This window comes from Bombus terrestris, chromosome 3 (genome assembly GCF_910591885.1).
Source record: "Bombus terrestris chromosome 3, iyBomTerr1.2, whole genome shotgun sequence".
Lineage (NCBI taxonomy): Eukaryota > Metazoa > Arthropoda > Insecta > Hymenoptera > Apidae > Bombus > Bombus terrestris.
The window spans coordinates 18,736,741-18,763,777 of record NC_063271.1 but is presented as its reverse complement, the minus strand read 5'-3'; the positions used below and the strand labels follow the sequence as shown (position 1 = coordinate 18,763,777).

Here is a 27,037-nt window from a genome sequence, read left to right as displayed (position 1 = left end):
CAATTCTAAAATTATTTCTAGTCACCAAAATATTAATAAATATTGCCTGGCTCGTTAATTGTCAGCGATAATAAAAGTTTTTCAAATATTATCTACCAAGCATGAATTTATAATTCTTAATTACTCACTGCTGGTTCATTAAAATCTTTGCTGTCATAAATATCGTGAAAAAGGTATAGCTTCTTTGTTCTTTACAAGTGGCAAACGATTACAGAAGTATAAGTACATTAGTTATTTAGTGCCTATAAAGAGTAAATAGTGTGAACTATGTTGTAACTGCGTTATAGGGAGCTGATTGTAAGTAGAATAAGTCTGCAGAGATCGATGGGCCAATGAACCGATATTCTACGGTTCCTTAGCGCGTGATTCGTAAGGGTAAGTAAGTACGTCTAGTAACGAAACGTGTGCGAATATCGTGGAATACAACGTAACCATATAAAGTAATCAATGTACCATCAACAGCGTTAAATATCTCGTATTAAATAACCAATACGTTAGACCAAAGATAATATTTCATTACGCAAACACTTAAATGTCTGGCGCAGGTGTACAATATTACGTTTATTAGTTACAAATACTTCTATATTATGCATATGCGTATATCGGTGTATACTTACAGCTGAAAGTATTCCTCCGTTGGCCGTTCTTGTTCGAAATGCTAATAACATAACGAGAAATCGAAAGCGATTTGATATTCTTTATGTAACTAGATTGTAAATATTTATGCATTTATGTGAAATTTAAAGATTCAGTGGAAGGTGTCACGAAAATCGTCCGATCGTCTATAAAAACTTTAGTTTAATATTACGCAGACTTTACACGATGATTTAGATTAAAAATTGAGACAAAGCGTTGCATATTAACCATAATATGATGTAAAACGGTACTAAGGGGAACGGTAATACTATGAATATTAGATGGATATGCAAAATTCTTTAATTTAAAATTCGAAAGTAAATGGCGAAAGAACGGATAAATACACAGTAACCGTTCCTAAGTAACAATATCGCTGTTCTTTGGAATTGGATTTGTTTTCATTCAGCACATGAATGTTCCATGCCAATGCAGTGGTCAATAGGATTGCAGAAAATCAACGTGAAAGTAGGTGACACATGCGATCATACGAATTATCATACGTAATTTCCTTGCTCGTATACGTGATTATATCCTTCGCGTATAATGTATAATCATACTAACTTTGAAATGGAGCGAAAGTACGCGATGTCGAATACTTCAGTCGTGTCGTCCGTAACTTCACACTCACGAAGCTTTGTGAACATTTATCACAGGAAATTCTTACGAATGTAACACAGTTATAATACGGTTGAAATGTAGAAATAGAAATAACAATGTTTTCTATATTATTACACATATACAAGACATTTGTACAAAATTTCTATTAATATCCAAAATTCAAACATTTTCGTAAGCCACCGTACATTACAATTTACGAATAAAATTAGCATGTTTTCGTTCATTTATGAAACATAACATTTTACAATGATCGTTCAATAAAACTTCCGTACACGTAATTCAACACTGTACGAAGAAATTTCCGAAGACTTTCCTAAAAGACTTCGTCTGAATTAATAGCCTTGGCAGAACTTGTTTTCTTAGTCCATAAACGTAATGATTTGCCGAATGAAAAATATCGACCGATTTTATTCAGATTAACTATGGAATAACAGCATATATGGTGTATATAAGGTATCCCAAAAGAATTGAAGGTACGTCATATAAACTTTATGTTTCGTTTATACGCCGCCAATTATGAAACACGATCAAAAATAAATAAACCACAACTGTATATGCTATAACTGACGAGCCGGATAATTAATGTCATACATTAATGTAGATCGTGCAGCATTGATGTACCTTTTTTAGTTTCCCCCAAGTTTTACCAAATACACAAACTATATTTTATTACCGAATCAAAATGCACGTTTTCCAACAGTGAATTTCTAGAAACTAGGTTATTAATAGTAAGCATCGCGTCATTAGTAAAAGAAAATCAATTTCTTTGAGCTACTTTCCTATATACCTGCATTTCCGATGTTATAGGCAATTATATCTATGCAAATTATATTTATATTTGGTATAGGAAACTGTTTAACGACAGTTGAATGTACCTTATAAACGTAGACTTCATATTATTTAAAATTCGTTTCGTGAATAAATCCTGATAAGCTTTAATGATACGACATCATCACGATATTCGCTACTACGACTAGTTTCGTTAATTTTTTTCGTTCTTTCATTACATTCGAAAAATTAAGTTCAATGGAAAAATGTAATGTACGTCTTCTTATTACTTAAGGGATTAGAAACTTCGAAGTTTTCTCTCATTGAATAGGGACGAGCGAATGTAACACATCTTTCTTCTTTCTCTTCGTCTCAAACTTGTTTAATATATCGTTAGATATTAGCTTTAAATATAACATTATAAATATAAATACATAGGTGTATATACATATGTTAGACGTAGTATTCGATGAAAATCTGCTAAAATACTTTTATAATTTTAAGACATGAGAAAGTTAAAAAAGTGATTGAGTAGATGCTCAAGCATGAAAGGTCAGCTTGAAATGAGTTTGTGCGACCTTAAAGGTAAAAGTTTAATAAGTATCAGATGATAGATTGAATCAGTTACAGCGTGAAATCGAGGCAATTGCTGCTCATAGAAACGGAAGAAGCAATCTGTTTTGCAACTCTCCCCAGCTGTATCGATCATTTTTCTGCCACGGTGCATAATGAAATCAGTGCAACCAAAGAAATACTTTTAAATGTTATCGGATAAGAAACGAATTACGTATAGTAATTTAGATTGTATCGAAATTAACGCTTTCGCATTATATATCGCATTAACGCTTCTTTAAATACCTAAGAGTTTTTAACGAAAATATGCATGACCTTTTTTATCTGTCTCTTTTTGAATAATAATTTATTTTAATTAATACAATTGACAGATAATAAATGAACACTTTCATAAAATATTTACATAATTACGTAATTTTCATAAAAATAAGAAATTGGGAATTTTTCACTCACTTAAAGTTAGTATTAAAACCATGGAATTTTTAACAAATTCTTGGAATGGATATTCATCATGACGAGCTATCGAATGTTAGAACGTGAAGAGAACTTCCAGAAACACTGTGAGATGTAAGTGAAAAGTGCAAGTTGTATTACCGTCATTAACCCTGCGGTGAGAAACTGAAGATAGATACATATATTTTCAGAATGTGTAATTAAAATTGATTTGTAATTTCACTTGCTTATACACGTTATATTCATTCACATAATCTTAAATATCAAATTAAACGATGTAACTTGCATTTTCAATAATGTAACATAATAGAAATGAAATATTAGCCTGCAGATGTTAATACGTTTATGGAAAATTTAAACGCGCAATGATATGTAGAATACACATAAAATGCAATAACATATCTACAAGATAATCAAAGTAAAACATCCCCTGTAAACATGGATAACAACCCTGTAAACAGGATAAACCATAAAATGCAAATAATCGCGGTTCGTAAAAAAGCGGAGAAGAAATACGAAATAACACGTTCACATTCGGGACATAGTTCTTGAGAAAATCGCGTTTGAAACCTTGTTGCTTTTCCAAAAATTATGAAACTCGGACTTGGTGATTCCAATTGTGTCGCTAATAATCCATTACAGTAGTTGATGCAACTGTAAACGGTCAATTAAAAGAGAAAAAAACGTGGTATATCTTTCGATCACTCGTTACGACCTACTAGTAGCTACTTGTCGACTTTGCGTGCCACTAGTTCACCAAATAGAAAAAGAAAATACTCGAAGCTCACGACCACTAATTTCTTTTCCAATTAACGACAGCCTCAAGGGTATCACGAACGACCACGTCGTATACATTGGTCACTGGTTTAGTACTTGAATCGGTCGTATGGACCGTATCGATCCAAGAATCAAGACTCAAAGGAGAGAGCGACTCTCGGTACTAAGTGCGTAATTGAATAAATATATCTCACGCTACGTCGATCAAACTGCGAGTCGGTGGCAATAAAATGCATCGATGTAAGTCACACGTGTACGCCTAGAGGCGATCGGACTAAATGCTCCAAATCTATTGAATGTAAAAAGAATTACGAAAATGCTAGATATTTTCTCCAATCTCGGTAAATACGTGACACACATAATTGAAAAAAGAATAACTCGATACAAAATAAGCCATAAGTTCTTAACACAATCAAAGTTACTTTATCGAACGACAGATCGTATAAATTATATTATATTTCTCTGAGGAAAGCTTAGATTTCCACCTCCACCTGCCACAGATGGTTGTTTAGACGTTCTACTTTTCCACAAAACACATATGCCCGCACCATAAATCTACTGTAACCATAATGCAAGTTCTTTATCATAGTGCAGGCTTATAAATGGCAACTTCTACAATTTCTAATTGGCAGTAATTCCTAAAAGACTAGATCGCGATCGAGTTTCGTCGATGCATCCATCATTGATGTCGCGGCAATAGTAACGTGAGAGTGTTACGTTGCAGTTTGATCAAAATGTGCATTCGATTGGTACTTTCCAACGAACCTGTGTATCGCCTTTTACAACTTGTATCGGTGATCGGAAGAACATTGTTTCATTGAAACCGATCCTTTGAATGCTTTCGAAAGCATTGTTCTACTTAGAAAGGTTGTTCAAGGTACGAATGAGATCTTGTGTGACAAAAGCAAGGTAATCAATTCTCGGAGAAAGGACAATTCTATTCCGGAGTATGTCATAAACTATTCATGAGAACACGTATGTGTACATGTCGCTTTTATAAAAGAATAATGTTCAATAATGGAAACTTCAAAACGACGAAAATATCGATTAATGTATTTTTTATTAGGTTGATGAGAAAGTAACATTCTCTGATCGTACTGAGAAAATCAATTCCAAACGAATGCTATATCGTCGTTTACGATAAAGTCATTTTACAAGGATAATGTTCCGTGTTTACGAAATATTCTACATTTCCATAAATGGCAGATGGTTCGAGTGTCAAATAGACAGATCTAGAAAGAGTGTCCATAATTCGTGGATAGAGACTACTAAAGGTTGATAAGGTATTCTCCTTGTGATCATGGCGCGAAAGTTTATGCAGTAACGGTATTTACTAGAGTGCGATCGAGATAACCCGAGGTATTACGAATTACTGGACGATTAAATGTGCGTACTATAGCTAACTAAAAAAAGGAATGTCTCGCGTTGTCTGTACCTCGAAATTTATATAACTGGCGGGGCAGTCGCGATTTTTACCTCTTACAGAGTTCTGATCGATAATAATTGATAGTTCGACTTAAACCTAACCTAACCCCAATTTAATAAAACAGAGTACTATGGCGGCACTCGACAGCAACTACCACCGGACGACGGCAACGCAGTGGTTAGCGCCTTTGTTTACGAACGTTCCCGGGTTCAAATCCCGGCGCCCGCAGTCTCCGATTTTTCTTCCACGATACAAAAATGAGAAGAAAAGCAGCAGTACCTCAGCAGCGACATCTACACCAAAGCAACACTATCACCTCACTCACGTACTCACTACAACAATACCACCTCAAATTGGTGACCCCGTCGTGATCTAAAGCAAAAAAGGTGTGACCGTGATAATGCTACTGAGACTCTAACCGCCGCGAATTAAAACGTTTGTGCGATGGCAAGTACTAACGAGACCACGAATAGCAGATGCACAACCAACCAAAAATCGTCAGCATGCCCTCACTGCAGCCCCTGAACATCATGGTTCATCTTATTGGAAATGCAATTTGAGACCGCGGATATCACGGACGACAAAGTAAAATTTGTGACCCCCGTCAAATGCCTCGATAATCGGTACCATAAACGCGGGAAACAGTTGAAATTCTGTAAAACGAGCCGGGGATGCGAGATCTTACCGCCTATGATTTATAAAAAACAAAAAAAAAATACGAATAAAAGAGAAATTGAAAAAAGATCGAAAGTGTAATCCAATACTCTAGGAATTGGAACAGTTTCAAATATTTTTGAAATCCTTATTACTAAATACATAGTTCTTTTCCCTTCTTTTATATGACACAAAAATTGTCTGTAGTAGAAATTGTTATTACGTTAAAAATCGTATATACAGTTAGACACAATTACATAAAATAAATTATTACATTTTATTCGAAATGCTTTTTATATGGAGAAGTCGCGAATTATTTGATTATTACGAGAAAGGATCACGACTCAAAAAAAAGGTTAGGAAACACTGATCCTAATTCTGACAAATCTTTATAAAACATTTACAGCTAATATATTAATCGGTGTCGTTGACTGATAGTTTAATTCATTTCCTCTCTCTATCTCTTCCACCAAGTGTACAGCTTTAGCAGTTCACTTCACTATCGCGATATTCAGATTACTATCGGATAGACTGATGAATTCCTTCGCGTCAAATACTTGTCAAAGAGATCGATCGCGAGATATCGATTGTGGTGATGGTGATCGCCGTTGCGGTATCGTCTATGCGAGTCGATAATTATGGAACACTAACCGCATAATTGGTTTCGTTCAATTCTACAGTCAAACGTCTACGACTACGAAAAATTCTGTGATCGTGATAACAATTAGTCAAAATTTTTCGAATCGATGAAAAAGAAAAAAAGACAAGATTTCATCGAGGATGGAAAGTAACTGATTTTTGTTTAAGAATAACATAGGTGAAACACGATTTAAAAAGAGAAATTTATTCCGTGAAAGAGAGAAGCAAAGAAAAGGTCAATCTCGCGTTATCTAACGATGGATTGCTTGCTATGTCGATGAATGCATACTAGCCATCTCTGTAAATTCATATCCATTTATTTTAACTCGGTTCTAAAAATTGTAAATGATTGAGGATAAATATATTTTTCTTCGTTGACCATAATAAGATAATTATAAAACGTCTCTTTGTCATTTTATTATACTGTCAAAGCGTTAACCTCTAAAGAATTCAACTAGATTTTCTATACACTCTGTATAAGACGCAAGAGAAACTTACTGACACGAAAAGACGATCGATGCAGTCACGTTAAACAAGAAAAGCTGTCTCGAGTGGGAAACAAAACTTCTTAAGATAAAGGCCCGTTAGAGATCAAGAATGCATGCGTATTCTTCAACGGCTGCAAATGTAGTGGCATGTAGACCAATTTTCATTCATCGACCGATTACATGTCGTCGGAGAACGCGCGACAGTCGATAAGGACTACGTGCGTACGCTTGTACGGCGCTCATATATGAAATTTTCCACGTTACGTGACCGAGCAACGAAGCACGTTCGTTCATTTTTCCCGCATAGTTTTTATCATACAGAAACGTTTCACGGATTGCTGCCTGATAAATGCAGCCTCAGAATCAGAATCCAGGAGGATACGTCGATCTTGGAATAAGATTGAACGAAATTAGTGAAACTATTATATATATATACATACCCTGACTTTTCACGGAAATTGGATTCTCACTATTCTGGAATCTACAACCTCTGCACGATCTCTACTCGGCCGCTTATCTTTCAACAATCTTTAAACTGATTAAAAGTTAGATTTTACTTAAATATGGAAATTAATAGAACACTTTCCTGCGGAGAGAGATAGTAAATGATCATTTGAACGACTACCTTGTATTTTAAAGAAAATTCGAACAAAATGTAAACAAGTAAAATTGTTTTACTCTGATCTAGAAGAAAAAGGGAAGTAATATAAAATTGTTATCCCTTCACATAGGCGTCGTTAGAAAAACGAGTTAAACAAGTATCGTTTAGTTGTAAGTAGACTTTCACCCGCATGAAAATTGTCTTGACAGGATGATTTTGTTAATCGAAAACTTGTAGGGAGGAAAAGAGGCTGCTCCTTTCCACGAGAGGTGGTATCTCATCGCTTTCTCGTATAATGTTACATCGAATTGCGAATTGTTGATGCGAGAAAGTATTCGCATAACAAACACATCTTAGCAGATTACGTAATTACGCGTTAGACAACAACTTAAAACACAAAATATCTTTGCATATTGAACATAATTCAAATTTCATTACCTCATCGAAATTAAATACCGTTACATCATGCTACAATTTGAAAGGTTAATATCATTTCCAATAAACAATGAAGAATTTCGCACCTCTTCAAAAAATAAATATTCTCTATATTTACCTGCTTCGCTGAATTCCTTTTGATGCTCATATCCATGCACTATAAAACGCAACATAAAAAGATATAAACCTTACTTCCTATTAATTAAAAATCTAAAGATCTTTCTCCATGGTAGCTATGTATCCGCTAATTAGATGAAGTATTTAAATCAGATTATCCGTCTGCAAAAGTATCTACTGATAATTGAAGAATTTCACGCGAGCGATCCTTAAGATACCATTCCATTATTGCTGTATACTTTCGCACATACTAATTGGATAAAAAATTTATCGACATTAACGATTCAAATATAAATCTGAATTTCTAATTAATCTACATATTCCTACAAAATTATTTTTATTCGAAATTACGTACGTTTTAGTTTCATAAATACACAAGATCAAAAAAGCGAATAATACAATATAAAACAAAAATGTCTCAAATAAATCTCACTTTACTTGCATAGAACGAATTTCAGTTTACTCGACTTCACGTACTATTTTTTAAATGAAAAGTTATCACAATTTCATTGATAATGATCGAGAAATGTAATACAAGATTGTGCAACTACGTTACCGCCACTTAACCAGTTAATTGGAGATTATAATTGATATAAAAAAATCTAACCGCGAATGCTGATAGATATGTATTTTATGACTTAATCTATATTAATACCCCCACAGGATTACGTAAATTATACAGAGAAATCGTATAAGTATTCCAATACGAGAATTAGTGTTATATTAATAAGGGAATGTTTTCTTTATAAATATGAATGTATTTATACATATTACATATTTAATTTAGTAAGTAATCAAACGATTAATAATATGAATTAAAATATCCAATAAATATATTGAAATGATATTACGATTTTGTATTGTTATGTACGTATATTTTCTTATATCTTATTTCTCGTCGTCCGATGGTGACACGGTAGCACGATACATATACAAATATATAAATATAATAATGTACAAGGTGTGTCACGTGATCTGTTACAAGAGAATGTTACCTAAGTGAAATGAAGTATTGAAAAATAATTGATTTGAACGTGTTGAAAGTTTCAACAAACAATCTTTCATCACATCATTTCATTTAGAGGGCCTTTACCTGTTGCAATTTACATGACTTATTTTGTATACCAAATATACCGAAATAATAACATAAAAGTGTTTTGCGTTCCATCCATTTTTTACACTATAACATCCAAATTTTTTTTTGTAACAGTTTCAACGAAATTTGTCGTCAACCGATATGCTTTTATATTAGAATAATTTTAATATTTCGGAATTAGTCGTAAACAAAATATAACAAAAAGTAAATATGAAAAATTTTATAAAAATTTATCAAAAAAATTTTTAGATTTATTTTATATTAATCTTTTTAATATTCTGTATCCATAATTCTTGGAAATTAGCAATCACGGTGGATATAAAAAGAAAGTAAAGACTCACCAGAGCGTGTCCAACAGTCAGTACAATCCTGACATAACGTATACCAATCATTCTGTAAATCTTTAAAACTCGCCATGGTCATCAGGACTTATTCTTTCGCCACCGGATTCTCTGACAGGACCACAGCGAAAAAACCAGAATTTCCACCTTGTCACAACAATTTTCTTATGATTTCCGTATCACAATAAATGCACAATCACATTTCCCGCGTAATATCAAGTAGAACACACGACGAACGTGGAACTTCGCATAATATACGCATCCTTCAAAGGAGATGAGGAACGAAGTAAGAACACACACGAGTACTCAAAGCATTCGACGATTAGCTTACGACACCCAGTTCTGGTTTGCCGTTCGTTCCACCCGGTGTTCTTCTTATCTTCCTCTACCTTTTACCGCCACGACCACGCTTCTCGCTCTTCCACGCACCTCATATATGTATGTCCATCCTTCTTTCTCTAAGCGTTTATGCTAGCATACCTTTTCACTCTAGTCTTTCGCACCGTTTATTTTTACGATCAGTTCACCACCAGGTCATCTGTCATCTATCATATTTGTAAGTTGTCTGCGTATATCATATACACGTAAACTTAGGGCGACATATATCTCTTCTTAGTTACGCTCTTGTTGAGCAACATATCCCGCTCTTTCTATCAAGGATATTAGATTCCTGCTTAACGTGTACAATAGCAACAATTTTAAATATTAATTTGAAATAAAATGTTTCTAATTTAATACTTCCTAATAAATTTATTATTAATACTAGAAGTACAAAAACACAAAGAAACAAAAATTTATTACATGTTCTTTTAAACTTTCCTCATCATATGGAAAGAATGCTGTGCGGAAAAATTAATATTTACGCAACGTTACAGTTACTATTACTTTGTCATTATTTAAATGATACAAGATACAGTTATGTATAAATACAGCACATCTGGTGTTTACAAAACACAATTATGTATATATATATATAACAAATGTAGTTAACATGTTAAATGCCATGGGGTCACCGATAACCGACGCACCAAGATTAGTAGAAATACATAATTTGAACAAATGTCAATAGTTATAAATTTTGTACTATTACTATCGTTACTACAATGGTGTGATGAAATTAATGTAGTATAAAACATATAAAAATAATTTTATTTATATATAAAATATAGATGTATTATGTGTGTCTCTCACCAGTGGCTGTCGAACATGGTAAAAACCCGCTTTTTCCGTATTTTACCTTAATGAACAATAACTCTAAGGAACGTTTCGACTTGAAAAATGTTTGATGACAATTAAGGAACTTGACAGTAAAGTAAAAAATGCTAAATCTTGTGACAGTTCTTTAAGATTATTGCGGGTCCGAATATGTATAACCGAGGGATGGATTATGGTTTATGATAGGTCCTGGGACATAACACAGAACAATTATTTAACAAAGCGAAAAAACAATATGAGATAATAGATAATCGCAAAAAATAAGTGAATTCGTGAAATTGCACTACAGCGCCGTGGGGGTCACCAGTGACATCAATGAAATAAATTCATTAATGATGATTATACACTGTAACATATCTTTTGTAGGTAATATTTCAACTTATATTTTCGCATAATAAAAAATTCATCGTATTGCAAACCTTGTAAAACTGGCGTGGCATTCAACATGTTAAAATTTACTGAACTAATGATACATTACACTGTATACTATGTACAATCTCCTTATGTCTTTTTCACTTTTAAAAATCCAGCTATATTCGAAAAATATTTAGCATTGGCTTCGTTTACTTTCTTTTCTGCGGCTTGCGGATTTACAATTTCCAAACCCTGTAATCACAAATATACATTCAATTTAATAATGAAAATTATATTAACTACGAAATTTAACATATATATATATATATATATAAAAGTTAATACATTATACAATATATATTATATTGTACATATACATTATACAATATATATATTAAATTTCCCTAATTATATATATATATATATATATACAATAAATTGTTTACCTGTAATGGAGTAAATGCAACACTAGATGCTGTTCCGGAAACTTGTTTTTTAACTGTTGTACTGCCACCCCATTGTTGTTGTTTTTGTAAATTTTTCTGGAGCGTTTTTGATATCCGTACTTTTGTTTTTTCATCGATTTGTGGTAGTCGAATACGACCAGTCCCTGCTTTGCCAATTGTTCCACGCGAATAACCAAGATCTTCTTGATAAGCATCATTCTCGATCTATGAAACCATTAAAATTCCATTAGTATGAATATTATAAAAAACGATTGAAAAAGAAAGAAAGAAGCTTACATCTGCGAAATTCATTCTATTTGCGTGTTTCCTAAATTCAGTGATAGCATAACGTTCCTTCATTTTTCTAACACGTTTACCACCACGTTTCTTTCGTCCTGGATCAATGGGTTTTGGTAAAGGTTTCACAAATTTAACAGGAGGTGGTTCTTGAAGCTTATCGAGCTTTTTCTCAATTTCTTCACGGAACATTTGACCAATATGACCATCTGTACTTTCATGACACGCATCAACTCGGGCAGCTAACATACTCTTTGCTGCCACAAGCCTAGCTGCTTTTCTTCGTAAATCCTAAAAAGATAAATTAGCAACAATAAAAAATATTTGAAAGATACATTTAACACGTATGGTATTGCATATTAACTTACTGGTGGTGTTTCTTGTACAATATCAGAATAATATATAAATCCAGTGTGAGGTAAAGTTGTTACTTGAGAAAATCCAGATAATGTGGTTTTTTGAGATCCCAAAACTAAAACATTGCATGCTGGCATTTTGGAAAGTTTTGTCAGTCCACCAGCAACACCTAACAACAGAATATATGTTAATGCAGGTTTAAATATTTCTCTATATTGAAAGAAGTAGGTATATATCTTTTTACAATACCCATAATTTTTGCTGCTGTAGATGCACCCACTATTACAGAAAGATTTGGCGCGATAAATGCCATCCTACTTTCAACATATTCAAATATTTTTAACTTGCAGTTATTCAATTCTACTGCCATATCGCATGCCTCGCAAATAGCTTCCTTTTCTTCTTCTGTTAATAATTGTCTATAAATAAAATAATTTTACACATAAACGATTTTATCTGGTTATTCATAAAAATTTATCACAAAATAAATTACCCTTGAGTTGTTGAAGCAGTAACTGAAACCACCATAATTGTTGCTTGAGTAAGAAATTGTTGCAATGTTTCATTGTTTTTTGCTCTATCTAAATCATTTCCTAATTCTCTAACTGTCATCACATATTCTAAAGGACCAACAACTAAAGATTCTAGTTCTGGAAATCTTTTGGAATATTTATCTCTGGCAAACCGATGTATAGTAGCTGAAAAATATAAATTACAATATAATTGTATGAATAATATATAATAAGTATGAGAGCATTGTACAATTATTAAAAATTATAACATTCGTTATACCTATTTCATCATCAATATCTACAGCCATGTTATTAGCCTCAACGATAAGTTGATATTCTGGATCAGACTCAACAGGCCCAATAATATCTGCCGACTTTCTAGGAATTTTACTATATTTTTCTATTTGTAACATTACTTTTTGTAACTGTTCTGAATCACGAAGTTTTGCCAATTCTCTTACAGAAGCTACTTTTATTTCTGCAAGTGAATTAAAAATTAATATATTAATATTCAGTATTCAGAAAGTACAGTACCTCGTGGAGCTATATTTCTATTAGTAAATACTAATTAGTAAATAAAATAGTATTATATGAAAATAAAGACTAGCTAACCTTCTTCGATTGTTTTCGAAACGGAAGCCGGAATAAAATCCGGCTCCGGTTCTTCTGCGATGTCATCGTTATCATCATTCTCTTCAAGATCTGCTAATAATTCATCGGCTAATGACATGTTTCTTCATAAATTGTTTATTTAAAGTTCGCAATATGTACTTCCTCGATTCTGTTTAACAACTACAATTATCTGCTATGAACTATGACGCCATCTGTAACAGCAACAATTGAGTCATATGTGTACAAAGGAATCTGCGGCGTTCTCAAAAGTGAGTTGCTGGGATTGGTCAGTACTGATATCTATCATATTCACCAATCTAGCGCCTTGTCATCGTCTCCTATGCTTGATTGAAAAACCGGCATTTAGTAAAAGAAGGTAAAGTACAGTAACACAAGGTAAAGAGATTTGTCAATCGACGATAGGAAGCTATGGAAAAATGAGTTGTTCTCTCCCCTCCACATAACCAAAACTGTGTAATCGTTGACGCACGATGTTCAAGGGGAATCTCGGTCGCAGTGCGTTGCAGTATCGACAAGGATAAATAAAAAAAGGAAGGCCTCCCGACGAATGACAGCGCGCAAAACCGATCACGCGGTTGAACCGAGAGGTGTGCTTTCGGTCGGTTTCAGAGACCGTGTGCGCGCCCTGTACGTGTATGCGTTGTGGCAGTATCTCACAACAAATATGTCGTGGTGGGGAGTAGATTTTCCCGTTCGCTGTTTCGCATATTTCTTCCCCCGCATTATTATTATGTAGTTCGGCATAGGTGATCCGTTGCACGTTTGTCTCGATACTTGAGTCGAGAGAAGTACAGGTGTCGTGAATCCTGTCGATACTATCATCAACCAAGAACGAAAGTTTTCTATATAAAAGGCGGTGAGGGTCGGCCTCGCACTCGCTGGATAAAGCGCGATGAGAACGATGCGCGAGTTAGCTCTGTTACTCGGTAATTAGAACGATTATTTAATCATGTCCAATCCGCGAGGAACCAGAGACGACGATCGTGGGCAGCCAGCGGCGTGAGTCTGGCGATTAACGGTAGGTGTGGGGCCTAGTGCGAAGCTAGAATCGAAACGACGATTCTCTGGTGTGTTGACGTTGATTCGGTGGTTGCATTCCCCGGCTACGCCTAGGTGAAAAATGCGGTTCTGAATCGCTTGGTGTGCCGATCCCGTGCAATTACGAACAGGTTGTTCACGGGTGGCTCGTTCGATACGCGGTTCGCGAGAACACTCGTCCACGGGTCTGCGTGTTTCTTTCTCTCTCTCTCTCTTTCTCTCTCTCTTTCTATCTGTGTATGTGCGGTGTTTGGACGATCAAGGATATATTCCTTCGGAAGGACAGTCTGACACGGAAGAAACGCCGGAAGGAAGGAAGAGGAGGGTAGCAGGGTAGCAAGATGGCGGGATCCTTAACGTGGTCATGTACTTGTTGCCTGCGGTTCAAGTTCAGCCCCGAGGAGATCGAGCAGCGTTACAAAAGTCAAGAAATCGATCGAATGCTGGAGAAGGATCGTCAAACTCTTCGGCGACAGGTTAAGCTGCTGCTCCTCGGGGCAGGCGAGAGCGGAAAGTCGACATTCCTCAAACAGATGCGAATTATTCACGGAATTAAATTCGAGGTGAGACATCCTTCATTTCTCACCAAGACAATTTCGTTCCTAGCTCAATTTCCTCTTAATATGTCGTACAGTATATTCTCGTTATTTTGTAGAACGTTTCAACTTTGGATTACGTGTAATTCGTTCGTAGAAATGTGTAATTTTATTTGAGCTTCTGTCAATGTTATTGTAGTTGTCGTTTAAATATTTCGCTACAGAAAGATGGTTAACCAAAATATAATAGCTAAAAAATGTGAGAAAATAAATTTGAAATAAAAACAAATAACGTTTATATTTCTCCATGTAAAATCTACGAAATATGATTTTTAGTCACTTGTATTGTCACTAACAAAGAATTCTAGTTTGTTTGTAGTCCTGTTTATTCATTTATGTTTGAAAATAATTATAAATATATAAATCTATATATCAATTGCTGTTCAGATCAATTTTTAGAACTAAATTATTACTTCTTATTTATAAAATTGAATATATTTTGAAATGAATGTAATTGGAAAGAAATGTTCAACAAGTATACATTAAATATAGACTGTTAAGTTTAAACATTTTCTATCAGTTTGTTTGTTTTATCATTTATAGCAATTGTAATCATTAGACATACATGTTGCAAATATATGAAATGGATAGTATCTAAACTGTCTATGAAAGATAGATTTTCAAATGTAAGCTTCTTTAGATGGCTTTTCAAGTTTCTAAAAAATACATTTATATAAATTTCTAATATTTATAATAATCATTTGTTTCAGCCTGAATTAATTAAAGAATATCAACATGTAATTTACCAAAATATAATTAAAGGAATGAAAGTCTTAGTAGATGCTCGTGACAAGTTAAATATTCCATGGGAAAACTCTAAAAATTATGATATTGGTTATCAGTTATTGAAATTTGAAAATACTATGGTGTTGGATGCTAGATTGTTCCTTCATTATGTACCAGCTTTGCAAAGTTTATGGAAAGATGCATCGATCAGAAAAGCCTTTGATAGAAGAAGAGAATTTCAATTAGTAAGATGTTTCATTCTTTTTTTTTTCAATAATTATGTTTTATGTTACACTAGATGCTTTAAAAATATATTTTTCCTTCACAGAGTGATTCAGTTCAATATTTCTTGGATAATCTTGACAGGATTGCAAGAGTGGTAATATTATTTAATTTTATTATCTAATTTCTTATGAATTATAAAATGTATTTTGTTACTTTTATATATGTATATAATTTAGCCTATTATAAGTATTATTTACTTACAGGATTATGTACCTACACATCAAGATATTTTACACTGCAGAAAAGCAACTAAGGGAATTTCAGAATTTGTCATACAAATTAATAATATTCCATTTCTGTTTGTTGATGTTGGAGGACAACGATCACAAAGACAAAAATGGTACCAGTGTTTTGATTGTGTTACCTCGATACTTTTTCTTGTTTCATCATCCGAATTTGATCAAGTGTTGTTAGAAGATAGGTATGTTCGTTTGCAGTTTATGTACTAAGAGGATTGAATCATCATGTAAAATATCTATTAATATTACAGAAGAACCAATCGATTGGAAGAATCGAAAAATATATTTGATACAATAGTCAACAATATGATATTTGGTGGAGTGTCTATCATTCTATTTTTAAATAAAACCGATTTGTTAGACAAAAAAGTAAGATCCCCTGATACGAATGTTCGTTGGTACTTTCCACAATTCACAGGAGATTCACATTCCATGAAGGATGTGCAGAATTTTATACTTGAAATGTTTATATCTGTTAAAAGGGATCCAAGAAAACCTCTTTTTCACCATTTTACTACTGCTGTAGATACAGAAAACATAAAAGTTGTATTTAATGCTGTCAAGGACACGATTTTGCATAGAAATCTTGAGTCGTTAATGCTCCAATAATGATAAATGTGAATAAAAAGTGAAATGACTTTTGATCCAAACATATGCATTCAACATTTAGTGTTTGATACATAGTGAAGTGAAATTATAGTCAAAGAAGTATTAAGATGTCGATTAGGAAAGAATATTCTGGTAAGACAATATATATTATGTATATTGTATTAATGTAAATCTCGTGATTATTTCCGTTTATAACGGAAAAGTAAACGTTTTCATAATAGTTTTATACAACAAAGGAAGTAAAAACTGCCTAATGAAAACATGTATTGAAAATTTTTAATGCTCTATATACTATATATATATATATACATTGATAATATATTTCCATCTTTTTGATGAATATTGATTACTAAAGGGTTGTAAGAAGACTATTATATACAATATATTGTACATAGCATCTTGTATTCTATACATTGTCGATAACAACGGTTTTACATGTTTGTATAAAAAAGGATCAGTTTGCTAATAGTTTAGTTAAGATCTTTCTATTTTGTACAGATATTTAATCCAGTGCTTCTCTTTTATATTAAAGCATATATATTGGAAATACTGGTCACGTAACCAGAACTCACAAACGTAAAAGTAACTTATTTTATACTTAAGATTAATTATTCTATCTTTAAAAATATATCTTTGTTAACATTGAATATTAAGTAACAAGAAAACCAAATACTAGATTCATGCCATATAAACCAAATGAAACTAACCAGTTTGTGTTCAAATTGCCGTGTGCAAAATTTGTTAATATTTTAATGTATTTTTTTTCCTGATTTGATTTAAAGATTATATACAGAATTCTACTGTTTCGACGTAGCAACATAATTTTTTGTACTTTTATATTTTTGAGTTTGTATTTTCAGGAATTAAAGTTTTGTTCCATTGAGAAATTGTGGAAATTGAACCGTAATTTAAGTAATTAATGTAATTCTAATAGTTCATTATTTTTTGGTTTAAAAATTTAAACAAAGAAATCACGATAATCAATGTTTTAGTTCTTATGGAATAATTAAGTAACATTTTGTTTGCTAACTTTTGATTTTGATAGCTGATCCTTAATTTGACATTATTCCTTTAAGAAAAAATATATCGATCAGTATTATTATTTTCTTGTAGAAATCTTGAAATAAAATTGGTTTTTCATTTTGATAGCAATTTTCCAGAATTATGCTTATTAATTTATAAACATATGGCTTATCATTATATAATTTTTTTTGTAATACAAGTTTTTGTTCCCACGTACTTTGTAAATTATATGGCATTGTATTATTAAAATAATTGCGAAAGAATAATTATATCAAAAGATTTGATGAATGAAGGTGAACTGAAATTTTCTTATTATACATGTCATAAGAATTGAATGATTAGAAATTTTCTAACAATAGGGAACAACTTTCTGAATTGAAGAAACGATTGTAAGCAGTACTAGAACCAAGGATTTTATGTAATAATTATTATAATGAAACCAAAGAGTTTAAAAACTAATGTCTATATAATTTATTTCCACTAGTTTAACATAACATCTAACTTTATAACTATTTTTAAAACTACATTTATGCACATGTATACAGTTATTTCATATTTTTCTGTTTTGGTCACTTATTACATAAAATCTTTGTTTTGATTATATTTTGTATTAAAGAGAACTGGAAAACTTAGAATATTTAAAAAATTGCATTTTGAATCACTTGTGTTTGGAGCCAATGGAACTGAAAAATTAATATTTTGTTATGTTTGTATATAAAAATTTTAGATATAGTGTGGCAATGCAAAATGTTAGAAAATTGAATTTTTGTATGATTGGTATCATGCAAATTTATTGTGAAATTCTGATGATTGGTATATTTTCGTAGCTGACTTTACATTCCTATAAAGTTAATCAGGTTTTAATTGATATTCTTAGAATACTTTTAAATTATATTACATCTTTATAATATAGAAACATAATTATACTGCTTCCATTGAGGCATTGTTTTGATTTGAATTTGGTAAATTCAAAATACGGTTTTATACAGCTTATATGTCTCTCTGTATACAGAACTTATTCACTGATACTCATTGGGAATAATATTTGTAATTTTTTATAGAAATATTTTGTAGGATATACTCTTGATACTTCATCGATTAAAAATTTACCTGTGAATTTATATAAGTACAATGCATAAAATCATTACAGAAAATTGTCATGATACTTAAACTTTTCATAATACGCACAATTCATTTTGCAGTGATATATATGTAACATTTACTTGTTTAATTATATAACAAAGATACTTACGAAATTATGAAAGAGAGCATTAGTTAATCGAATTTTATATCAATTTCTTTGCATTTACATGTATTTTACGTTAGTTATTATACAAGATTTTTTTAAACTGTTACAAGCAGTAATGAGAAATATTAAAAATAACTAATTTTGTGATAAAGTATCGCGGAAAGCGAAAAAACAGTGATCTTTTATATTTCTAAAAATGCGGAATTATTTTAATCTGTTCAATTTGATCAAATTTATGCATTACAATCTACATAAAAAAGTGGAAGTCAGATGTCTTATGATTACTATATTGTTAACGATACAACAATATTTTACATACATACGCACACGTTTTAATTGACTTTATTATAATTTGTAATTATATTTACATTAGGTACTTTTAAATGCATACCTACATTCTCAAATCATGAAAATGCATTCGCACACAATAGATAATAATTACAACGAACAAAAACCGTGAAGTAGCTTTATATGTAGTTTATTATATTTGTACGTTTCTAACGAAATTTATTATAATGACAATTATTATTTCTACATATTTAATTGTCATTATATTTAAATCGTTTTTAATGTTATGCACAAATAGTAATCTACTGAAAATTATAAAAAATATTTGTCATTACAAAAAGAATTTTCTTTAATGTAAAAGTAATCAATTAAAACAAATGACATTTGTAACTTGTTAATTGTGATTTATCAAGGAACCATATGGATATACTCGCAATAGGCTACAACAATAATGAAATATTTTTCTGTAAGTTTGTATAATACTAACTAAAAAAGATATATAGGACAGTTTTTTCTCTCGACAAATTAATAACCATATACTGCAAGCTATTTACAGATAATCTTTAAGTAATTTGTATGCGAAGCGCAATATTTTTAAAAATTAAAAGTTTACTTTCACCTTACAATATACAGCAATAAAGCTGTTTTATTTGTTACAGATAGTCACTTGTATATTCAAATTTTATTTGTATTTTTCTGTACATGATCTAAAGAATGTAGATATATTGTGCCTTTTGTATATTGTATATTTGTATATAGACATATTTTACATACAATATTGTAATAATGTAGTCTATTCACATAAACAATAAATAAAACTTCAGAGAATGTTTATTTTATTTAATGAACTTTTCACAACTCATTATATTCTTTTCGTTTTTGTTTAAATTATTTCAGCGTTTTAAGAAAAATATACTGCTAGTTACAAATAAAAATATGTTGTGCAGTATTAAACAAAATGGCACACAAATACGAAAAAAATATATCTATGTTTGCATATATATGTATATACATATATATGTATTTATACAATACATTGGTATATTTATTCGTAATAAATTTTATACAAAGTAAAGCACATGCCTATTTCGCATAACTTATTTAATAAAATGCACAATATTTACATTTATGCTAAAAATTTATAAGATAAATTTTTGTTGTTGCAAGTATTTCAAATTTTCTTTGTATTTCAGCGCAGCAAATAATATTATGTAATTGATATTTATAACACAGAGATGTTACACTTATTTAAACATCACATTGGCAATTGATCTACAATTAGTAATTACATTTTTTTTATAACTATTAGCATATGCCGTATATTACACTAATATTTACATCTTTTTTCAATCGATAATATATAATATTAAAAACGTACAAAAGTGAAAATATAATTATATATTCTTCAAAAAACATGAGATATGTAATCATCCAAGAGGCGCATAGAAAGTTTATATATAATTTTACCAAAATTTTGTAGCAAATACATCTTAAAATTGGATTGAAGGGTGAATTATATATTTAGTCTTTTATATATCTATTTTGTTTTTGTATCGCATGGCAATAAACAATGTGAAAAATCGCTACTATATTCGATTCAACTATAACGCATAATTTTATTACAATCCATGTATAATCTTCGATTTAATTGTTGTTGTTATAAACTTGATTCTTCCTACGTTGCTGCAAGTGATGTATTTTACATTGACATTTCTATTTTATTTTATATTTTATTTACTTATGCGTTATAATAGAAGCGATTGTACTGATCCATACTATGTATCTATTCATAATATTGAGCGCATTTTGAAATTCTGGCGGAATGTAACAAGTGTTACTTTTAGATATTGTGCGTAATAAAATAAAAAGTTCTTTCAAAAATTTCACATTAAATATAGACTATTATTGTGTGTGTTTATTATTTATGTATCGAAGAATTGACCTTCAAACTTTGAGAAAAATATGCTGCAATGCTTGTATTTTTGGAATTTGTTATACTTGTAAATGTATTACTTTCGTAATTATCTCAAAATAGTTATTTCTGTCGCTTGGAAATTTCATTAAGGTTTGTAGGATCTTTATATCCATGGAATGTTACGATTTAATTGGGAACTGTACCTTGCCAAAAATCTTACAAATATGCAAAAGTATACTTAAATTTGTCGTATGTATTCGTCGTCGTTATTACTACCGTCGAATCTGTATCGTCTTTTATTCTCTCATTTTCTTAGAAATTTTTTCAAATAAACGATTAACAGATACGAATTAAATTGGAATTATAAATATTTCAAACGCATATAACAATCAACAATAATTCAATGGAAACAATTTTTACGTTCAATTACTTAAAGGTAGTACTCATAAAAAAACAATGCAAAAATAATAGTACAATTTTCCTAAATGTGCTTTGCTCAATTTTCTACATACTACGATATTTTGCAAAGGTATTTCATGGTTACGTTTGCTAAATTTGTACAATAGAAAGAATACGTATTGAACAAACAGAAGAACATTATTATGTTGTTACTGTGTGTTGAATATGTCATGATTCACATTTTAAATTCAATTTTCCTTTGGATCTCGATGAATTTATAGCACCGTATAAGTGACTTATGTACGAATAGTTCAATTTCAAATTCCAATATTTGCTTTAAATTATTATATCTACAACTCTACCATGCTACAGCAATGTCCTGTCAATATCTAAGAAAACAACCTCATTTCTCGAGCTAGATAAATACAGTAAATGAGCTGTAAATGAGAGATGATCATGAAGGTACTGCCATTCGAAACTGTTAAACAATGAGTCATCACCTCGATTGATAAAATACAAAGTTTCTATAACATTTCCTTTTTCTCAATGTAAAAGGCTACAGAGCACTGATGAGATTTTCCTGATTACTTCGAGTGTTATTAACTTGATTATTTTATTTAACTCAAAATAACCTGACTGCATCAATGTTTAGACTCATTTTAATCTGGAAGATTCCTTTAAAATCCTTTTTATGGAGGAACAGCAAAAATTCTGGAAATTACATTTGTAGAATGTGATGATTTATAGTTTATCGTAAGACATGTTTTCTCTATTTCTCACGTCTCTTATCGGTATATGTTTGATCATTAGAGATGAATCTGGATTCATTAATTCCAGTCTTCTCAGATCCAAACATCTTAACAGGACATTACTGTACATTTATCATTTATAAATTTTGGCTCGATAATGTAGCTCTTTCATACTTAGTAGTTTACAAGCAGTTTATCACATGAAATTTTTAAATTATTTCGTTTTTTGAACGCGAAATATGTTGAACAAAATTCAGACGCTCTGGTAAATGTACATTCGCCGAGCGTTCAAATTACATTATGTTTTAATTTTTGGTAGAAGATTATAAATATTAAATTAACACTTTCTTGAAAGAGCTTTACGTGAAAACATTGATGTACTAACGCAAGAAATGGGGTGAAAATTATTTCTTCAAAAACAAATTGCTTTTTCTAAAATAAGAAACACACTGAATGAAACAGATTTAAAGTTCTAGTTCTTCGGCAGTGCGAGAAAGTCTGTGATTATCGATACGTCTGCGTTGACTACGCCTAACCGCATCCGCTCGTCGGTATGGTTCTGACCTAAGCCCAAGAAGAATGTCTTCCAGAGCACCGTTATACACTTCATCCTGCTGCAATAATTTCTTCTCCTGAACTAGCCTTGTCTTATTTTTCAGTTCATTTATCACAGCGTCCTGTATCAAATTACCAATCGTTTATTAATGATAGATCAGTGATATACATATGTATATTAAAAGGTTAGCTTCTTTAATCTTGCTGCGATCATCGAATCTTTTTATATCGTTACTTGGACAAAACTACTAAACGTAAACAATATCTAATATAAAATCGAAACGAAAAATCACGCATATCAATAAAGAGCTTTCCCTATTTTCCTCAAACTTCTCGGACAGAGAAATTTTCTAAAGGTAGTTCTTATACATATATCGCTGAAATGGAAGATCTTTTAATTAATATATTAGAATTCTAATCACGAATAGACAGTTGAGTTTCTCCTACGTGATATAAATTATAAATAAATTTAATTTAATGTTTAATTCTATAGAATTAAGCTATATTGTTAATGTATACGCGTTTATCTATGAGATTCTTGGCAGTAGCATAGGAAAGTGATAATACAGGACTTCTCTCAGGCAACATCAATGCAAGCTAGAACACATGCCAATGCATTCTTTAATTTTTTGTTAATGATATGAATCGAGTGAATATAGGTCCGTACCACTAAATTTGGAAAACAGTTCTTCAAAAACAATTAGAATTTTACATATATTTGTAGAAAAGGAAATTCTTACTTATTGATGAAATTAGTGACAAATTTTCGATTAAAAACAAATAAAAAAAGAACTGTTTTCGAACATGGTTTTTGGATATTTCAATATGTATATCTCGCATGGTAATAGAAGCTAAACCTACATGTGTGTTGTCTAAGCGTAGTGTATGTGCGAATGCGACCATTAAAAATATGTCATTAGAAGGAAGTGAGTAAGGACAGACTTACATGTTGTGAATTGTTTCTATATTGTTACGTTCTGAGCTCCAGTTCATTAAGATGCCGATGTAACAGACTCTTGTTTGTGTTACAGCAAAATTTCGGTGACTTTAAATCCAAATAAATATGTAACAAATAAGAAAAATAGACGTTTGTGAGATACTTTGATAGACATCGCTGTCTGTTCTTGAAACGGAAAAAAATTGCTAAAAGAGCACTCTCGAAATAATCAAAATTATTATGATCATTTGATAATCCCTGAAAAATATCATGCTATCTCACAACATGCAGCGAAAAGAAATGCCTTGTAAATTCTATTTCGCACGAGCATTGACATTTGCAAAAATTATTTCCAAAAAATAATCTGTTTCCTTAATTGACATTTAGTAAAGCTAAATAATATCCCCATACAAAAAGTATTTTTCATGTTTGATAGTAAAAATTTTGCGGAAAATGTTATAACAATGAGATGAATTGACATTAAACAATATTGTATTTTGTAGTGCTGGATGATTCTAGTATCACGTTTTGTATAAAAAATCCAAAATTTAGAAATGTTTCAAGTGTTATGATATGTAAGCTTTTCTATGAAATGATCCACCATGCTTAATTATTAAGAAGAATATGAATAATAAATAAGTAATGTTAGAAAGCGCAAGCTTTTAAAAAATTATACAAAATCACATTTTTATATTTTACATCACACACACATATCGAAATGTAAAGCTTCAAACAGAAATCAATTTTATATATATATATATAATATATATATATATATATACACACACACACACACACATATGAAACTGAAAATCTGTTTGATATTTTCTGAATTAATGCATAAAATTATATTTTTTAACTAATGAAGTAGCATCATATCATTCCATAAGGAAATTAAAAAATGCTAATGTTCTAATCGCAGTGTCATGCATATTCAATGTTCGTTTATAATGGTATAAGCAGGAATTATATCTATATTGCATGTATAAGAAGCACAGTAAAAAATTTTAGGCAAATAATAGAAATACAATTAATAACATGTAATAAAATAATAAAAATAAAATTAAATCTTGCAGCATTGATGTTGAGAGAGAGAAACATATTTAAAAATGTAAGTGTGCAGTTAGTAAAGCATGTTATAATTGGTCAGAAAGAATAAGTAATTTAACGTTCAATATTTATGTATCTATTGCACTTACAGATTTAAGTATAATGAAATAAAATCTTAAGAAACTTTACTAAGAAAATATAGAGCATTCATATTTGCGGGACTCTAAACATTTTACAAAATGTATTCGTTAATAAGAAAATAAATATAAGCTATTAAATGCATAGCGTGCAATAATAACGAAGCTAAATAATTATAACTTCTTATTCCCGTCAAAATAAATAATTAGGAGAACGTACCTGTTGCTTCTTTTGATTTAATTTATTACGTTTTATTACGTCTTCTGAGGCGTTTAAAGCTTCTGCAGCAGCAGCTTCTAATCTACGACGCTGTTCATTTTCTTGATCCGCAGCCTGTAAAAATACTTTGCTTTGTAGTATTCTAGCATTTTGCTTTTTTATGACCGTTTTAATTGAAAATAATCCTTTCTGGTTATAAGCTTATTATATATGTATATGTATGGTGTAAAAGTTAAACGGTACCTTAAATGCCCTTGCGAATCTGACGAGAAGAGAGAAGAACGTATTAGCATCAGCTTGCCTGGGACTTTCTCCAAAAAATTCAACGCATTCTCGGAATGCTTCTCCAGCAGCGCGTGCATCGGATTTTAAACGACGCAATTTTTCTTCGGAATTATTTAAGAAATCTCGCAGTACGGTGTTGTGTTTTTCTTTACCACGTAGTTCAAATTCTTTCCTTACGAGATCCATACCCTTCTCTAATTCGTGAACGTCGGTAGTTATATTTTCTAGCGAGACTAAAAAGAGTGAAGAAAACAAAATGATATACAGAAATAATAAAAACATTATATGTATAATGAGATGAATTCACGACATTCGAGACACGGCATTTGGTATATGCTCTTGGCGGAAGAAATATAGTGAGGTCATAAAATTAATCACGTCTAAATATAAGTACACGTGTTTCGAACGTCGAAACAGTAATTTGAGAAGATCTAAGGGGAGATAACGGGCTCCAGCTTGCCAGAACGTAAGATGTCAACTCAAATCTAGTTCTCCCTTCGCAGCTGCAGTAATTTTGGTCAATACACTAATTACAATTAAGTAGAAAGCTATAGCGAGTCAAGACAGTTTTGTTTCAATAAATGATAACAATTATAGTTATTTAATAATTAAAATATTAACATATATACGCACCGGTTGCAGCTTTATCGATGTACATAAGTTCCGATTCAAAATTAATCAGTTCTGGAAATTTGACTCGTATTGTTGCTACAATATAATGTAAAAGGCACATTCTCTTGTCCGTTGACTTCGTATCGAGTAATGTGTCTAAGCTCTGAAGTTTAAATCCATACGCTGGGCCTCGTTTACTGCTATTTAAGTAATTTCCGAAGGCAAGGATAATTTCTAATACTGCTCTTAGTTTCTTTGAACTCTTAACCGAACTCGAAGCAGATATCACAGCATGTATTTGTGGAGTAATAAGATGTAAATTATCAAAAAAGTTTCCTATATAATTCATAATGGATAGTTTCGTTGATATCCTTTCTACTTTACCGAGCTGCATCAAAAATTTGTCTTCCTCCGTTAACAAATTAACATTTTTCTTTTCTATAATGTATTCTCTATATGCTTTTATCTGTAACATTATAAAATTTCTGTGTACTAGCTACTATCAACATTTCTATATGGAAAAAGAGAATAAGCCATACTTCCTGATCCGTAGGCACCATACGTTGTAGCAATTCAACATTTTCCAGCGACAGTATTTTTAAATCGAGAGCATTTACTGCCATAATTACTTTTTCTACCGGCATTTCCATTTTTCTTCGCGATATGGCTATAAAAGGGAACAGAACGGT

At 31.3% G+C, this 27,037-nt stretch overlaps 3 protein-coding genes across 8 annotated transcripts in view; 1 reads left to right on the top strand and 2 right to left on the bottom strand.

Annotated features, from left to right (window-relative positions):
* LOC100646644 (U4/U6 small nuclear ribonucleoprotein Prp31) overlaps positions 1 to 13,870 on the bottom strand; it is a 59,724-nt gene extending 45,854 nt beyond the window's left edge. The window contains exons 1-9 of one of the 2 annotated variants that reach the window (XM_003402816.4): positions 13,729 to 13,870; positions 13,416 to 13,627; positions 13,084 to 13,281; positions 12,785 to 12,989; positions 12,541 to 12,710; positions 12,303 to 12,460; positions 11,935 to 12,225; positions 11,638 to 11,862; positions 9,623 to 11,443 (exon numbers count right to left, since the gene is read on the bottom strand). In XM_003402816.4, coding sequence (XP_003402864.1) covers positions 11,339 to 11,443; positions 11,638 to 11,862; positions 11,935 to 12,225; positions 12,303 to 12,460; positions 12,541 to 12,710; positions 12,785 to 12,989; positions 13,084 to 13,281; positions 13,416 to 13,533 — 1,470 coding nt within the window. In that variant the 5' untranslated portion in view covers positions 13,534 to 13,627; positions 13,729 to 13,870 and the 3' untranslated portion in view covers positions 9,623 to 11,338. Of the gene's footprint in view, positions 1 to 9,622; positions 11,444 to 11,637; positions 11,863 to 11,934; positions 12,226 to 12,302; positions 12,461 to 12,540; positions 12,711 to 12,784; positions 12,990 to 13,083; positions 13,282 to 13,415; positions 13,628 to 13,728 lie in introns of those variants that run through there. The other variant, XM_048404557.1, reaches the window with a different exon arrangement.
* A 384-nt stretch (positions 13,871 to 14,254) lies between these two features.
* Positions 14,255 to 19,358, top strand: LOC100649951 (guanine nucleotide-binding protein subunit alpha homolog). Its single transcript, XM_003402818.4, has 5 exons — positions 14,255 to 15,037; positions 15,781 to 16,041; positions 16,125 to 16,175; positions 16,285 to 16,502; positions 16,572 to 19,358. The coding sequence occupies exons 1-5, from the start codon at positions 14,816 to 14,818 to the stop codon at positions 16,927 to 16,929; spliced, it is 1,110 nt and encodes a 369-aa protein (XP_003402866.1). The 5' UTR covers positions 14,255 to 14,815; the 3' UTR covers positions 16,930 to 19,358.
* A 109-nt stretch (positions 19,359 to 19,467) lies between these two features.
* Positions 19,468 to 27,037, bottom strand: part of LOC100649833 (formin-like protein) — a 33,142-nt gene continuing 25,572 nt past the window's right edge. For 4 of the 5 annotated variants that reach the window (XM_012319192.3, XM_012319193.3, XM_012319194.3 and 1 more), the window contains 5 exons: positions 26,888 to 27,015; positions 26,370 to 26,814; positions 25,695 to 25,969; positions 25,452 to 25,565; positions 19,468 to 23,229 (listed from right to left, as the gene is read on the bottom strand). In XM_012319192.3, the coding sequence (XP_012174582.2) occupies positions 23,017 to 23,229; positions 25,452 to 25,565; positions 25,695 to 25,969; positions 26,370 to 26,814; positions 26,888 to 27,015 (1,175 nt within the window). In that variant the 3' untranslated portion in view covers positions 19,468 to 23,016. Of the gene's footprint in view, positions 23,230 to 24,053; positions 24,153 to 25,451; positions 25,566 to 25,694; positions 25,970 to 26,369; positions 26,815 to 26,887; positions 27,016 to 27,037 lie in introns of all 5 variants that reach the window. The other variant, XM_012319195.3, reaches the window with a different exon arrangement.